Genomic DNA, 17,926 nt, shown 5'->3' with positions numbered 1-17,926 from the left:
CTTAAATTGGGTCCCTGTCTTGGTCTAGCAGAGACTTTGTGCAGGATAGCCTCAGATTTTCTTTTTGGGAAAACTGGAAAAAATTCAGTGTGTAGTTCTAGTGCAGTGGTTCCCAAACTTTTTTGTTGCATGGCAAACCTGGCACAGGGGTCCCTTGTTGTGGCACACCAACCACTTCCTCATCATCGTTTTCTTTTCTTTTATCTTTCCTCTCCCCCTACCCCTTGGCATCATCACTTCTCCCTCCCCTCTTCCCACAGCATCATAATCATGCCTGTCCCCTGGCACTTAGAGAAGATAAGGCCATCGCAGAAAGATTAAATGATTTCTTTGCTTCAGTGTTTACTGAAGAGGATGTTGGGGAGGTATCCGTAATGGAGAAGGTTTTCATGGGTAATGATTCAGATGGACTGAATCAAATCACAGTGAACCTAGAAGATGTGGTAGACCTGATTGACAAACTGAAGAGTAGTAAATCACCTGGACCAGATGGTATACACCCCAGAGTTCTGAAGGAACTAAAAAAATGAAATTTCAGACCTATTAGTAAAAATTTGTAACCTATCATTAAAATCATCCATTGCACTTGGAGGATAGCAAATGTAACCCCAATATTTAAAAAGGGCTCCGGGACTTCAGTGCCAGGAAAAATAGTGGAAAGTGTTCTAAACATCAAAATCACAGAACATATAGAAAGACATGGTTTAATGGAACAAAGTCAGCATGGCTTTACCCAAAGCAAGTCTTGCCTCACAAATCGGCTTTGAAGGAGATAATAAACATATGGATAAAGGTGAACCGGTAGATGTAGTATACTTGGATTTTCAGAAGGCGTTTGACAAAGTTCCTCATGAGAGGCTTCTAGGAAAAGTAAAAAGTCATGGGATAGGTGGCAATGTCCTTTCGTGGATTGCAAATTGGCTGAAATTAAATTAAATGGACAATTTTCTCAGTGGAAGGGAGTGGACAGTGGCATGCCTCAGGGATCTGTATTGAGACCCTTACTTTTCAATATATTTATAAATGATCTGGAAAGAAATATGACGAGTGAGATAATCAAATCTGCAGATGACACAAAATTGTTCAGAGTAGTTAAATCACAAGCAGATTGTGATAAATTGCAGGAAGACCTTGTGAGACTGGAAAATTGGGCATCCAAATGGCAGATGAAATTTAATGTGGATAAGTTCAAGGTGATGCATATAGGGAAAAATAACCCTTGCTATAATTACACGATGTTGGGTTCCATATTAGGTGCTACCACCCAAGAAAGAGATCTAGGCGTGATAGTAGATAACACATTGAAATTGTCGGTTCAGTGTGCTACGGCAGTTAAAAAAGCAAACAGAATGTTGGGAATTATTAGAAAGGGAATGGTGAATAAAACGGAAAATATCATAATGCCTCTGTATCGCTACATGGTGAGACCGCACCTTGAATACTGTGTACAATTCTGGTCGCCGCATCTGAAAAAAAGATATAATTGCGATGGAAGAAGGTACAGCGAAGGGCTACCAAAATGAAAAGGGGAAGGGAACAGCTCCGCTATGAGGAAAGACTAAAGAGGTTAGGACTTTTCAGCTTGGAGAAGACGGCTGAGGGGGGGATATGATAGAGGTGTTTAAAATCATGAGAGGTCTAGAATGGGTAGATGTGAATCGGTTATTTACTCTTTCGGATAATAGAAAGACTAGGGTGCACTCCATGAAGTTAGCATGGGGCACATTTAAAACTAATCGGAGAAAGTTCTTTTTCACTCAACACACAATTAAACTCTGGAATTTGTTGCTAGAGGTTGTGGTTAGTGCAGTTAGTATAGCTGTGTTTAAAAAAGGATTAGATAAGTTCTTGGAGGAGAAGTCTATTACCTGCTATTAAGATCACTTAGAGAATAGCCACTGCCATTAGCAATGGTAACATGGAATAGACTTAGTTTTTGGGTACTTGCCAGGTTCTTATGGCCTGGATTGGCCACTGTTGGAAACAGGATGCTGGGCTTGATGGACCCTTGGTCTGACCCAGTATGGCATTTTCTTATGTTCTTATGTTCCCTTCCCTATCTCTACCCCCATGGTATCAACATCATCTTCTCTCTCCACCTTCTTATCCCTGGCATCATCGTTGTCATCACTTTCCCTTTCCTTCTAAAACTCTCCCCCTCACTCCCTAGCATCATCATCATCTTCCCTCTCCCACTACCATCATCATCACCTTCCCTCTCCTAGCACCTCTTCCCCCATCCTTGCATCATCACTTCCTCTCCTTCTACCATTCTCCTGCACCCCCTGGCATAATCATCATCACCTTCCCTTTCCTTCCACCCCTCTCTCCTACCCCCTGGCATCATCATAATCTTCTCTCTCCCTCCTCCTCATCTCTGACATCATCATTATCTTTCCTCTCCCTCCATCTCTCTCCCCTACCCCCTGGCATCATAATCACCTTCCCTCTCCCTCCATTCCTTTCCACCACACTCAGTCATCACCACCTCTTCCCCACCCCCACACATCACCATTACCGACCCTCTCCCCCTGACATAATCTCCTGCCCTTTTCCCTCACACCTTGGTAGTATCATCACCCTCCCTTTGCCTCCACCCCTCTCCCTGTGTCCCCTTCTCCTTCTGTCTGTCTCCATCTCCTGGCATTGCTTTCTCTTTCCTCTCACTCCACTCCCAATGCTAATCACCTTCTGTTTTCTTTCCTTCAGTCCTGGCCTCACTTGTCCTCTCCCTCACTTCCTGGCATCATCTCTTTCTCTTTCCTCTCCCCCATCATCAGTCTTCCATTTCCCCCATACCCTGGCATCACCTTCCCTCAACCTCACTCTCTGGCATCTCCAGACATCATTCCCCCCCCCCCCCCCCCCACACACACACACACACAATGGCACGTTCATCTATCCCTGTCCCCAAGTCCACCCCCAAATCCTGAACAACAAAGGTATTGGAGCAGGTTTACCAACTGCTGCTTCTTCCTCCTTTGCCAGCCTCCCTCTCAATCTGAACTGCACGGGGCCAGCAGGTCTCGCAAGTCTACAGAGCCAGCCCCGTGCAGTTTGTGTTGCACAGGAGAGCCAGCAGAGGGGAAGCAGGAGCAGCTGCTGCTAAGAGCTGCCCTCCAACACCCCCTGCTGGCAAGAGGACATCCTGCAGGCCAGGAAGAAAACAGGAAATGAGACTGCAGCCACAGCACACCTGCATTCCAGCCACGGCACACCAGTTGGGAAATGCTCTTCTAGTGAAAAGCCACTAAATGGCATGATAATGTTGTAAATCTATATGGTATGTTACTCAATGGGAAGTTTCTATATGAAGTTTCATAGTGGGAGTTTTATGATAGAGGTTCAATTAAGAGGGATGTGTAAGTTGATCTTCTAGGGAGAGGGTTCAGAGTTTATAAAAGTTGGGAAGAAGAAGACTCAGAGATGGATTAGGAGTGGAAGGGAACTGCCAGCATGGCAGGTGAGCCCAGGGACCCCAACTGTTTTAAGAGAGGGCCCTGAGGCTGGAGGAATTCCTGTTATGGGGAACTACCAGGAGACCTGGCATAGGCTTACCCTTCGGAGAATTTGGAGAAGAATTTTGCTTCACAGCCCTTGAAGGAGCAGAGGAGTCCTAAAGAGTTGAGTGGGGAGCATTGAGAGGAGAGGATCACCTTGCTGGTGTCTGAAAGGGATCAGTAAGTTCTGCTTGGGAATTTTTTTTAAAGTATTGGGGTATATTAATTAGTGTGTTTGTGTTTGTTTTTTTAAATAGTCGTTAAGACAGCTTATAAATAGAAGTTAGTGTTTGTTTTTTAAAGTGTTTGGTTTTTTTAAATAGTCAGTAAAGCGGCTAAGAAACAAGTTAGTGTGTTTATTTTTCCAACCCTCCCACCCCTAGCTCATCCTTTTATAGGCAGGTGCAACTTTCACAAAAAAAAAAAAAAAAAAATCAGCCCTATAACTTCACTTCACGAATTCCCCACAGCTTATTGAGAGTTTGATCATTCCTTTGTAGGCCACTACCAGATATATAGTGAATACACTAATACATTTAAAGGACCCTAATTAGACACATTCCTACTCCCATAGCAACATAAAACTTAACTAGGAACTGAACAAACTGAAATGAAGGCAGCAGTTCAGCAGCAAGAGAGGTCCTCCCAGTCTTTTGCATCGAGTATCACATGAATGATTTTTTTACCCGTCGGTGAGAAGTTGTGCATGTGCATCTGATGCAAAGAGTCCTTTCTCTCAGAGAACGAGTCCGATTTTTGGAGGCTAGAGTGGCAGACCTGGAGGAGCTGAGGAAGACACAGAGGTGTATAGATGAGGGACATTAGTAGCCATAGACATAGTAGCCAAGTCCCAACTTCAGTCTGGCAGCCCTGGTGCTGCCTTAGAGGAAGAAGGTCTCATGATCAGAGAGCATCAGCCTGGTGCAGCAGGAAAGGATCCTGTAGCAAGGTGTATTGTCCTCTCGCACCGAGGATGTGTCTCCCAGGGCTACTGCCCAGGAGGGGGAAGGGTTAGGTTGGTCATTATAGTTGGTGATTCAGTTATTAGGAATGTAGATAGCTGGGTGGCTGGTGGATGTGAGGACTGCCTGATAACTTGCCTACTTGGTGCGAAGTTGGCAGACCTCACATGTCACCTAGATAGGATTTTAGACAATGCTGGGAAGGAGCTGGCTGTCGTGGTACATGTGGGCACCAATGACACAGGAATTTGTGGGAGGGAGGTTCTGGAAGCCACATTTAGGCTAAGTAGAAAGCTGAAATCAGAATCTTCAGGGTAGCATTCTTTAAAATGCCCCTTGTTCTATGTGCAGGTCCCCAGAGGCAGGCAGAGCTCCAGAGTCTCAGTGCATGGATGAGACGATGGTGCAAGGAAGAGGAATTTAGTTTTATAAGGAACTGGGGAACCTTTTGGGGAAGGGGGAGTCTTTTCCAAAGGAATGGGCTCCACCTTAACCAGGGTGGAACCAGGCTGCTGGCGCTAACCTTTAAAAAGGAGATAGAGCAGTTTTTAAACTAGAACAAATGGGAAAGCCGACAGTCACTCAGCAGCACATGGTTTGGAGAGAGGTAACTTCAAAGGATACTAATTAGATGCATTAGAATTGGGGCATCCCGACAGTGAGGTTCCAATAATAAGAAAAGTAGTCCAAGTGCCTGTAACTAAAACCTCATCTGAGCTAAAAAATTCTAACTTATCCCTATCAATTAAAAAGCAGAATGAAAATACAAACAAAAAACACACTTTTTGAAATGTTTGATGCTAATGCTAGAAGTCTAAGAAGTAAGATTGGAGAATTAGAATGTATAGCAGTGAATGATGACATAGACTTAATTGGCATCTCAGAGACATGGTGGAAGGAGGATAACCAATGGGACAGTGCTATACCGGGGTACAAATTATATCGCAATGACAGAGAGGAGCACCCAGGAGGCGGTGTAGCACTTTAGGTCCGGGATGGCATAGAGCCCAACTGGATAAACCTCCTGCATGACATGGGTAGAAATCCTTTGTATTTTGGGGAAGACTATAGTGATAGGAGTATACTACCGTCCACCTGGTCGAGATGGTGAGACTGACAGTGAAATGCTAAGAGAAATTAGGGAAGCTATCCAAATTGGTAGTGCGGTAATAATGGGAGATTTCAATTACCCCAATATTGACTGGGTAAATGTATCATCGGGACATACTAGAGAGAGAAAGTTCCTGGATGGAATAAATGTTGGATACAACATTTGATAAATCTAAAATAGAATCATTATTACCATGAAGTGCTTGATAAGCTAAATTATTCATGTTATTTGTACAAACGTTCTTTCCCTGTACGTACCCGAATCAGTCCAGACTCCTGGGTTCTGTCCATGCACCAGCAGATGGAGGCAGAGAAAGTTCCAACTGATTCCGCCCCTTCCATGAGGTGCACCTACAGTACATCAGTATTTCTCTGCCTCCAGCAGATGGTGGAGGTGCAAAACCTAAAGTCAGGTTCTTAGTCAGATAGTTTAAAAAAAAAAGTTTTTGTTGTAAAATTTTACCTTTTTTTTACTGTTTCTTAGTTTAGTTTAAAAAAAATGTTCTTTTTTTGTTGAGGAAGGGTAAGCGGAGTCTAGCCTCCCAGGGAGTTGGCAGGTCCTGAGGGGACCATCCTCCCTGGTATTTGAGGCTCTTGGCTTTAGGGGTTGAAAACCCTTGGCCTCAGTTTGCTGCAGCTTTTGGGCTGATACCGAGGAGCCCAGTTCACTCCCCCGCGGAGCAGAGGACCCAGCTTCTTCTCAGGTCGTATATTTAAAAAAAATAAATAAATAATTAATTATGTTTTCTTTCCGAAGTAAATAATTTTTACAGCCTTTTGCTTTGCCGGTTGGACTTCCCATTACCTTTTTTGCTGCTTTGGGCGGTCGGCAGGCTTTTTTTCTTTTAGTTTCATTTTCTCCTCAGCCAGCTCGTGTTTGTTTTTTTTTTTCAGAATGCCACACATGTGGAGACACACGGGCCAGAGTTTCTCATGACGGCCTATGCTCCTCCTTACTTCCCGGGGGGGAGGGATCTTTGGGGGCACCTGGGGTTTCCATTTCTTGCTCTCTCCGTCACTCTGCTAGACCAGGATGCCCGCGTCTTTCTGCTGCAGCCTCTTTCCCACTTACTGCTTCAACGGAAGCTATTTCAGGCTCTCTTCGCGCTGCTACCCTCGCACCGGAGGGAGGGGGGATTCTCCTCCTCTTTCTCCACAGCAATTAGCCTCCAAGGGAGGTGATTTTTTTGTTAATTCAGCTCCTGCTGGTGAGGAGAGTCCTGAGGGGACTTCAGACTTCCTCTTCTTCATTTTCTTCAGACTTTATTATGTTTTTATATAAAGCTTACAAGGCCAGAAAGTCCTCTAAAAAGAATCCTGAAGGGATTTCTCTTTCAGTACCGCTGTCTCATAAAGCAGCTTCCAAAAGGAACAAATCCTCACGGGGGATAGATGTTCCTAAACTTAAAGGCTCTCTTAGGACTCCGGTGTCTCAGCCCTTACCTGATACCTCTACTGATACCTCAGAGTCAGACCAGGGTGACCCAAGCGATATTCCTCCTCAAGATCCTGATTCTGCTGGTCAGGATCCCATGCCCTCTCAAGGTCCCCATGTGGTCGAAGGCAGTGATCCTAAGGTGGTCCGCCTCTTTAGGAAGGATGAGCTTATTTCTCTCATTCCTGCTATTCTTGAGGAGTTGGGAATTGATTCCCCGCCAGAGGATTCTCGTATGGGTTCAATTGACCCCTGCCATGGTCTTCGTGGTCCAACTCTGTCTTTTCCTTTTCATCTTTGTCACAGACTTATTTCGCGAATAGGACATTCCTGACTTGGGATTGAAGGTCAGCAAGGCCATGGATAAGCTATATCCTCTGCCTGAGGATGCTTTGGACCTTTTATGGGTTCCCAAGGTTGATACAGCGGTCTTTGCTGTTACCAAAAAGACTACTATTCCGGTTACCGGTACTACAGCTCTCAAAGATTTTCAGGATTTGTAAGCTGGAGGTTCAACTAAAAAAGATTTTTGAAGTTTCGGCTCTTGGAGTCCGAGCTGCTATGTGCAGCAGTTTCGCCTTAAGAGCAGGGCTCCGCTGGGTTCAGCTCCTGCACAATAATTCTCTTTCTGAGTCTGAAGCTATTCAAGCTGGGTGTTTGGAAGCCGCTGTTGCTTACAGTGCTGACGCTCTTTATGATTTGTTGCGTACCTCAGCCAGATTGATGGTTTCGGCTGTTTCTGCCCGCAGACTTCTCTGGTTAAGACATTGGTCTATGGATGTCTCTTTCAAAGCTCAATTGGGATCTTTGCCTTTTAAGGGTAAATTTCTCTTTGGGAAAGATCTTGAGGACTTGATTCATTCCTTAGGAGAAAATAAGGTACATAGTCTGCCTGAGGATAGGCCCAGGACAAGGGGATCGTTACCTTCCAGATCCCGTTTCTGAGGAAATCACAGGTTTTGCTCCTCCCGCTCTTCAGGTTCTTCTTTTCGGCAACAGCCAGCTAGACAGCAATCTTGGCCTCAGTCCTTTCGAGGACATCGCTATGGGAGACCTGGTCCCTCCCAATCCTCTGGTGGAGCGAAAACTTCTCAATGAGATGAGGTTCCTCTGTTCCGGTAGTGGAAACAGATTGTCTCCCTATTTCGAGGAATGAGCCAAAATAACATCGGACCAGTGGGTCCTTACTGTGATAAAACAAGGCTAGGCTTTAGATTTTGTACGGCACCCTCGCGACCATTTTCTCATCTCTCCATGCTCTTACGCTCAAAAGTATCAGGCGGTGTGGCACACCTTACATCGCCTAAGCGAACTCGGGGCCATTGTGCCAGTACCGCCGTTGGAGCAACGAAAGGGCCGTTATTCCATCTACTTCATCGTACCCAAAAAAGTCTTCACATTTCGTCCCATTCTGGACCTAAAAAGAATCAGTCAATGTCTGTGAATCCCAAGGTTTCACATGGAAACCTTAAGGGCAGTCTTGGCACCCGTCCACAAAGGCGAGTTCCTAGCTTCCTTGGACCTGACCGAGGCGTATCTTTAAATAGGAATTTGTTCCAATCATCAGCAGTTTCTGAGATCCTCGATCATGGGGGATCATTTCCAATTTTGTGCTCTTCCTTTCAGTCTTGCCACAGCACCCAGGACTTTCACCAAGATAATGGTTGTAGTAGCTGCTCAGCTCCGAAGGGAGGGATTCTTTGTTCATCCCTACCTGGACGATTGGCTCATTCGAGCAAAATCGGAACATCTCTGTTGCTCGGCTGTGTCTCGAGTACTTCAGCTGCTGCAGTCATTAGGTTGGGTGGTCAACCCAGCAAAGAGTCACTTAGTACCATCCCAGTCTTTGGAATTCCTGGGAACCCGGTTCGACACTCGGTTGGGAAATGTTTTTCTCATGAATGAATGAATCTGCAAAATACAGTGTCAGATTCGGGTACTGTTGTCCAAATCTCCTCCCAGAATTTGGCATTATCTTCAGGTTCTAAGCTCCATGGCTTCCACTTTGGAGTTAGTTCCTTTGCTCATATGAGACCTCTTCAGTCAGCATTGCTTTCCTGCTGGAATCCGGTGTCGGAACAGTTCCACCTTCCCCTTCCTCGTACAGACTCTGCTCGTTCCAGTCTCAATTGGTGGCTCCTATCGCAGAATTTGTATCGTGGAGTGTAGACAGTAGTCACTACGGATGCCAGTCTATCTGGCTGGGGGCATTTTGTCTCGACAAGTCTGTTCAGGGCCAGTGGTCTCCAGAGGAATCTCGTTGGTCGATCAATTGTTTAGAGACCAGAGCGGTGAGGCTAGCCTTACAGGCTTTTCTACCACTTCTTCAAGGGAAGTCAGTCAGAATCCTTTCCGACAATGCGATGACAGTGGCTTATATCATCCGCCAAGAGTCAACCGGTGGCATTCAAAGCTCAGCTCCTGATAGCATGGGCGGAGCAACATCTCCTTCGCATTGCAGCGTCTCACATCGCCGGGCTTGACAACGTTCAAGCAGCCTTTCTCAGTTGCCATAGTCTAGGTCCCGGGGAGTGGGAATTTTCCGAGCAGGTGTTTCATCTCATATGCGAAAAATGGTCCACGCTGAGCATGGACCTGATGGCAATGTTCTGGAACTCCAAGGCTCTACGCTTCTTTAGTCGACGTCAGGAGCCAGGGGCAGAAGGATTAGATGCCTTGGTTCTTCCCTGGCCAATGAACATTCTGTTTTGTGTTTCCTCCTTGACCTCTCATAGGCAAGATTCTTCGGTGCATAGAATCTCATCTGTCGGAGGTGATTCTAGTTGCTCCGGAATGGCGTCCTTGGTTTGCAGACCTTGTCAACGTCGTGGTGGACGGTCCGCTTCGCTTTTGGGACCTTCCGAATCTTCTCTGCCAAGGTCCCGTTTATTTGGAAGAGGCAGATCACTTATCTAGCGGCCTGGCTTTTGAAAGGCATCACTTGAAGGATAAGGGTTATTCTGATGTGGTGGTCACTACTCTTCTCAGGTCAAGAAAAACCTCTACTTCCCTGGCTTATGTCAGGGTTTGGGGAGTTTTCGAATCTTGGTGTGAGGAGAATCAGGAGGTTCCAACTTGGGCATTGATTCCTGACATTTTGTCATTTTTGCAGGCTGGTCTGGTTAAGGGCTTATCCTGCAGTTCCCTCAGGGTACAGGTAGTGGCTCTAGGTTGCTTCCATGGGAAGATAAAAGGAGTCACCCTGGCTTCTCATCCTGATGTAGCTCGTTTTCTTAGGGGAGCAAAACACTTGTGTCCTCCTTTCAAAAATCCTTGCCCTTCATGGAGTTTGAATTTGGTTCTTAAAGCTCTTTGTGCGGCGCCCTTTGAGCCTCTAAGAAGGGCTACTCTTAAAGATCTCACGTTAAAGGTGATTTTTCTGGTGGCTATTTCTTCGGCCCTTAGGGTTTCTGAGCTTCAGGCCTTGTCCTGTAGGGAACCATTTTTTAAAGATTTCAGATTCTGGAGTTTCTTTGAAGACTGTTCTGTCTTTTCTTCCCAAAGTGGTTACTTCCTTTCACTTGAATCAGTCGATTGATCTGCCATCTTTTCCTGCTTCACAGTCTTCAGATCCTCAGTCTAGAGATTTAAGAAAGCTAGATGTTCGGTGGAGCCTATTGCGTTACCTCGAAGTCACAAATAGTTTCTGCATATCGGACCATCTTTTTGTGCTCTGGAGAGGCCCCAAGAGAGGGCACAAAGCATCTAGGGCTACTATAGCCTACTGGCTAAAAGAAGCTATTAGTTGGGCATACTTACTTCATGGTCGGTCGCTTCCATCCAGCCTTCGTGCTCATTCTACTCTGTCACAAGCAATTTCCTGGGCGGAGTGTCAAGTTTCTCCACAAGAGATTTGTAGGGCAGCGACTTGGAAGTCTTTACACACTTTGCTAGACATTATCGCCTGGATGTTCAGGCCCCAGGATCTGGGGGCTTCGGTGAAGCTGTGATCTGAGTGGGACTCTCAGGGTCCCACCCTGCATAAAGGTGCTCTGTACATCCCAGGAGTCTGGACAGATCCGGGTATATACAGGGAAAGGAAGATTGGTTCTTACCTGCTAATTTTCGTTCCTGTAGTACCAAGGATCAGTCTAGAGTCCCACCCATTTCAGTTTTCAGGATAACGGAGAGTCCGTTTGTTCTTGTTTATTTTGCAGATAAGTATATTTCAAATAAAATGTTTGTTCTATGCTGTTAGATGCTCTGCTGCCGTTTGGGTCAGTGAGCCTGGTTCTTATGGAATGTTCTCCCAGTTTTTAGCAGTTAGCTGCTTAGTTGGGTTTTTTAGTTTTTCTGCTTTGATACATTTAAATACTGACGTACTGTAGGTGCACCTCACGGAAGGGGCAGAGTCATTTGGAACTTTCTCTGTCTCCATCTGCTGGTGAGTGGACAGAATCCAGGAGTCTGGACTGATCCGTGGTACTACAGGAAAGAAAATTAGCAGGTAAGAACCAATTTTCCTGACTCTTCTACTTGACAGATTACACCGCTCTTAAACTGGTGACATTGCCTCTCCCAGCTTTCCTGAGCAGGCATAATAAATAAACTAGGAAGCCAGGAGGACAAAGCTGGATGAACCTAGAATCATCTGAGTCCTTAGCCCTGGTCTCAGTAATGCAAAGGATGATATCATTTTCTTTATCAACAATTAAACTGTGAATTAAATGAATCTTATTTATAGATCTGGCATTTAAAAATAACATGATATTACCCGTTGGAGCACCAATTTGCGTCTTCTTGGGGATATTATCCCTTGATGGATTGCATTAGAAAACAAACCAATTTTTCTTTTTTCTGTTGGGATATAAAATTTGCTGCATATCTGCTGTTCCCTGTAGTAACAAGAAATTGTCAGAGTATATAAAGGAATGAAGATTAATTCTAATGGGGGTCAGGGACACATTCTACTCTTTAAGGAACAATAAGATATAACAGCAAAAACAAAAATTGTCATAGATCTCCCAAGGAGCTCAACACACCAATAATTGAAACCTCTCACAGATCACCAAAAGAGGACATTGATGTCACACTGATTACAATAGAAAGCTCTGCCTTTTAATAGGTAATAACAAACAGGTCAATACAGTAAAGTGCGGCCGCGGTTACCCTGCTTCTAACCCGCTTTCTACTCACTTTTCGGCTGCGTTAGTCCAACCCGCGATACACTATCCCCTTTAACCCATTCTTACCGCCTCTTTAAATCACCGGGTAACCCCTTCCGCCCGCGGCATGTATATGAGATGTAAATGATCGAATTAGCTATTCCCTCCCATACAGTAACGCGCGCCCCGACTATCGCTTTTTTAACCTGCAGTTTTGCCGTGCGTTTAACCTGCTAACTTACCGCCTACCCTTACCCCTGCGTTAGAGGCAGGGGTAAGGGTAGGCGGCAAACTTTCCCCCAGCCCCTGTTCACCTGCCCTGGCCACGTCCATGGGTGTCGGTCTCCGGGGCAGCCCCAGTCCTCTCTCCCCTCCTCCCGAAGCAACGAAAGCGGGAAAAAGCAAAAAAGCGAAAAAAAAAAAAGTAGCAACGAAGCGACTTACTTTTCTTGCAGCCCTCCTCCGGAGATGGACATTGGCGGAGACGGACCGCGGCTCCCCTGCCTCCTGGAGGCAGCTGCCGGCGAAGATGGATGCCTGCACAGGCGAAAGCGGCCCCTGTGCGTGCAATTGGGCCGCTCAAGGCGTGACGTCACGATGTTTGGCGTCATGGCATGTGATGTCACGTCTTGAGCGGCCAAATTGCACGCACAGGGGCGGCTTTCGCCCGTGCAGGCATCCATCTTCGCCGGCGGGGCCGCTATCGCCGCTGGCTGCCCCCCAGGAGGCAGGGGAGCCGCGGTCCGTCTCCGGAGGAGGACTGCAAGAAAAGTAAGTCGCTTCGTTGCTTTACACTTTACATGTCGTTTCACCAGTCCTCTCTCCCCCCCTTCCCTGCGCCTTGCTTCGGGAGGAGGGGAGAAAGGACTGGCAATCCCGAGCATAGGAGAACCGTCCACTTCCTGGTATCTGTCATTTCAAATGTCATTTGAAATGACAGATACCAGCGTGTCCGTGAAGCGTTAGGCCCGCGCACCCAGGTTACTGTATAGGTGCTGTATAGTGCTCTATACGGTAAAATGGGTTGCGCGGGCCTAACGCTTCACGGACTCTTCTTGGACGCAGCTTGCATTTGCAAGCTATTTAAATACAGTATCGAGCGGTAGGTGAGCCAGACTGTGCGTGCGGCAACCGCGGGTGCGCCCGGCACTAATACAGCTCTTCCTACCGCTCCTTACTGTATCGGCCTGAAAGTGTCAGATGAGTGTAGTTACTAGAAAAATTCCCTCAAGTGCACACAGAGGGGTATCCTTTTGGATCACCCCTTCAGAGGCGACCCTCCATTGGCCAGAGGCAGCTCTAAAAATCTGCAGGCCAAACATGATCTTATGTGCTCCATCCCCCAATACCAGCCTGCTGGTCTGTGAATCTGCTAGTCCAGAGAGGAGTTTGGGAGCAAAAGGCTGGCACAGGCGAGATGATAGCTGTACAGTTAGGTAAAAAGTCTGTGGGGAGGGGGTGGGGGGAGAGGATGAGAGGATTACTGGGTGGCTCTAAAAGGCCATGGGCTAATGATGTCTCAGTCTCTACAAGTGTGATTCCTCATTGCATCAATATTGGACACTCCCTTTGTCCAAGTGCTGGGTCATTTTAGATTGCTGTACTCTGATGTCACTCTGGGCCAAATATACTAAGCCCACAGAGATCAAAAGGAAACCCCCTTTAGCACGTACGGCCCTGTATGTGCTTACAATTCAAGTGCAGGGAATCTGGCATATCATTTAAAATTACGGATACCCATCTTCCCATGTTCCCTTTCGTAGATAAGCTGAAGAGAAAACTGGTTTGGGGGTTTCATGCTAGAGTGGATGGACTGAAAATAAAACATGATTGACCTTGACGTATACTTGCATTTTTGTTAAGAGGCTCTATTTCTCTTTGTACAGGCAGGATTTTGTTGATAAATACATTGATTACGTGTTCAACAAATCAGTGACAGAGGTATTTGAAGCATTCAAGAGAGGATTTTACAAAGTGTGTGACAGAGAAATACTTCAGCTCTTCCAGCCCCAGGAGCTGATGGAGGTGGTGACCGGAAATACAGATTACGACTGGATGAAATTTGAAATGGTTTGAAAGAAATCCTATCTTATTCTGAGGATTTGCCTACCCTCTTTAACAGGCGCACTTAAAGTAAATCTTTCATCTTTTACTTTTCTTGTCATTTAAAGAACACCGTCTACTGGGGAATATATGGGCCAACACATCCCACCATTCAGATGTTCTGGAAGGTTTTCCATGAGCTGTCTTTACCAGAAAAGAAGAATTTCCTCTGTAAGTATCTATAGGTGAAGTTGTATTTGGAAGCATATAGGAAGAAGTTCAGTTTAGCAATATGCCATCTCTGGCTCTTCTTGCTCTTCGTTATGTCTCTTTCTCATCCCAGAATCTTCAGAGCCGAACTGAATGGAGTAAATTCCGGGCTGGGATTAACTCGGAAAGGAGGAAATAGGGCAATTGCCCAGGGCCCCAAGGTCACAAGGGATCCCCTCTCCACCACCACCAAATACTACTTGATTGAAACTGAAATGGGGCATGTCCTGCTCTCTCTGTACCCTTGCCCTACCCAGGACTTTTCTTCTGCCCTTCCTCCTCTCCCTCTGTTATTGGTTTGCAGCCAGTGGCAGTGTCCTGCAGGATGAAAGTGGGTGCAGCTACTGCCATTTCATCTGCCTGCTGCACTGTGAGGATCCCGAATCATGCCTGCATAGCATAGGACCAGTTCTGCAGTATGAACTGTATGGGGACCCTTAGTCTCTTACTTCAAACTGCAAACCTGCACCATGGAACAGTGCAACAGAAAAGGACTCTGAGATATGAGAAGGGCAGAGCTGGAGGATGAGACTTGACTGCCTGATAGGCGCATAGGTCACATATATTAAGAACTGGGGTTTGGTGTGGAAGGCCAGGGATCAGGGGAGGCTCAAGGTCTGGAGACCAGGGGATCAAAGGATGTAGGGGAGAGGAATAGTAGGTGGCAAAGGTCCAGGATTGGGGGAGATAAAAGAAGGAGATGGACCTGGGCTCACAGAGTAGGGAGGAGGAAGATGACCCAGATAGGGACCATTGAGGTGATAGGACAAGGAGGGGAGAGGATCTAGGATGGAGCAGTAGAGAGGAAAATGTAGGTAGAGGAGAGAGAAGACCTAGGATTGGTGGGGGAAGAGGGACTGGGAATGGAGTGGGAGGAAGGAGACAGAACTGAGGATTAGAAAGGATCTGGTATGTAGGAGAGGAGAGGATTAGGAGAGTGGGATAGGGAAGAGAAACTGGGCTTTGGGGGAGGGAGCATACAAAACTGACATGAGGGCACACTCCTTGGTTTCTGCTCTGCGTCCCAGTGTGTCTAACCCTCTCCAATTCATTTGAGTTTGAACAAATGGTTCCCACCCTAGAATGTGATATTTGCCTTCTTTCCTGACTCTGCTTACATTTATTTCTATCCTTGTCTGAAACAAATGCATTTCAAGTTGGTTTACTTCTTTACCTCATTTTAGAAAGTCTGAAAAGGTCTACAGCACATCTTACAGTTATAAAGGTTTCTCTAGTGGAATCAGATATTCCCAAAGACACAAAGTAGTGGATTGATCAAACTTTTGCTTTGCCACAAAAATTGCTTCAGATGTAGTTATAAAAATATCCCAGTGTTTTCAATTGCAATAACATTGCTGCAGAACTGGAGCAAATTTTCACTGTAGTAAAACTTTGATAAAGTACCCCTCACTGCCCCCCTTGCTCACCCATTATTAATCAAACTTGTTGGACTGATACATGTGCAAAAGAGGTTTTGCTGTTTCAAGCATTCTGGAACTTTTCCAGTGCCTTTACAGAACTACAAGGCCTAAAAGTGTCATCGCCTACCCTGCTTACCTGTAATTTTAGAATTTCAATATAAAATCTTCTAAGCTTGGGACAGTGGTAGAACCTGCTTGCGATATCTTGTGCTGTTTGACGATGCACGAGGAGCTGAATATTTTTGGTGCAACCACAGAAAACAATGTGACAATAAAGCACGTAAGCTGTACAGTTATGGCTTTCCCAAGTAGCATTTTTTGTGCATCATCTACCCATGCTCTGAATTTTCCTCTCCTCTTTAGTGTTCCTTACAGGAACTGACAAAATTCCTCTGCTGGGAATGGATTCTTTGAAGATGAGGATTACCTCGCACACAACTCTCTGTGAAAAGCATCTTCCAGAGGCACAGACGTGCTTTCAAATTCTGTTCCTTCCACTCTATCCTACCATAGAGATTCTCAAGGAGAGGCTGCTGACTGCAATCAGCTTCAACAGGGGATTTGGCAAGGTCTAAATCCACACAGGCTTTCATCCTCCTTTGGAATATTTTGTCACCTTAACTTCCACTGGCCTACGGCGCTTCTCCTTTTCATATTAGTTTTAATAGACAATGTAAGTGAGATTTTTGAAGAAGGAAGCTCCCTCATTTATTGACCCTGAATGATTTATATTAATTGTCTTATTATATCCCTGCTTTGGTTGGATCTCTGTTAACCTTGCATAGCACTGCCAGTGCCCTTGGTGTCATATCAATAGTAATTATCACCCTAATTGTAATAGTTTATAAAGTATCCTATAGATACAAAAAGGTGTCTGGAGTGTGGTGGATGGGTGAGACTGTGAGATGTGCTCCATTAAGGGACTTTTCCTGTGTTACATGATACTAGAGCACAATTTGAAGCAAACTTGGTGCCCTCCGTATCAGGGGTGACAAGAGACACCCAGCAGTTTACCCCCACAAGCGCCTCCTGCAGGCTTTTGAGCTCTAGAAAATCATAAAACTGAACAATTGTGTTTGGAGCACAAACTTAGACTATTCATTAGTTATAGCTGACAATTCATAGCCCTCTAAGGGGGGGAGGGGGGGGCGAGGTTCACACTACTCCCAGGGCTGCAGTCTGTGACCACTTTCTATTCATGGATGCTGCATTAATTTTCAAAGGGAAAGCAGGGACATGCTTCACTTTAAACACTGCCTGAGGAAAAAGCACACACAGAGACTGGTGCACCCCCTTTTCTCGGCAGGGCACGATTCCTGCATAGTTTTGGAAATACAGAATCTTACACACTCAAGGCCCCCACTCCCAACCCCCAGAATGCCTCTTTCTCAATTGTGGCTAAAATTATTGGATTGTAAAAGTTCACACGTACTTTTAGCCATGGGGGGGGGGGGGGGACGACACAATTGCCAAATAGCTCATTTACCTGCGGAAATGGTTTTTGGAAACTTCCCTTGGGGAGGTTAATTTTCAAAGGCATTTCCATGGGTGGAGCCTGTGTTTTATGCACAGACAAGACCTTTTACAAAACTGTGCACCAGATCTGTGGGCACACTTAAGGGGTCCAAGGCCTGTGGGTATGTAATTTTACCAAGACTGAATGGGGGGGGGGGGGGGTTCCCGGGGCGGAGCTGGGGAGGGCTTTCCTTACTTTTGGATTTCCAAAAGTGTGCCTGTAAACTTTCATGGGAAATTTCTGCATACAACTCAGTAGGTAAAATTGTGTGCAAGTAGTTTATGTGGGATAACTTTCAAAGCAAACGTACCTGTGTAAGTTTGCTTTGAAAATTGGCAGCTACTTGGTAGTCGCTTTATTTGGGCTGATAGAAAATTACCCCCGAAATGTATTACTTTGCATTTTGAATTCAAAAAAACAAAATACACAATTTTTATAATTATGCGTGTTTGGGTAAAGTCTGGCTGTATCTTTTAATGTGCAGACTTTGCTCCAAATTTTTAATGTAAATATGCATGTAAGTTTGCTTTGAAAATTTATGGTAAATTGGCCTGGTTTGCACAC

At 45.6% G+C, this 17,926-nt stretch overlaps 1 protein-coding gene across 1 annotated transcript in view; it reads left to right on the top strand.

Annotated features, from left to right (window-relative positions):
• Positions 1–17,506, top strand: part of LOC115089699 (probable E3 ubiquitin-protein ligase HERC6) — a 192,808-nt gene extending 175,302 nt beyond the window's left edge. Inside the window, exons 21-23 of the mRNA XM_029597905.1 lie at positions 13,999–14,182; positions 14,284–14,386; positions 16,210–17,506. Of these exons, the coding sequence (XP_029453765.1) occupies positions 13,999–14,182; positions 14,284–14,386; positions 16,210–16,421 (499 nt within the window). The 3' untranslated portion in view covers positions 16,422–17,506. The remainder of the gene's footprint in view (positions 1–13,998; positions 14,183–14,283; positions 14,387–16,209) is intronic.
• The last annotated feature ends 420 nt before the right edge of the window (positions 17,507–17,926 follow it).

The sequence above is a fragment of the Rhinatrema bivittatum genome, chromosome 1 (genome assembly GCF_901001135.1).
Source record: "Rhinatrema bivittatum chromosome 1, aRhiBiv1.1, whole genome shotgun sequence".
Classification (NCBI taxonomy): domain Eukaryota; kingdom Metazoa; phylum Chordata; class Amphibia; order Gymnophiona; family Rhinatrematidae; genus Rhinatrema; species Rhinatrema bivittatum.
This window is presented reverse-complemented; position numbering and strand designations above follow the sequence as displayed.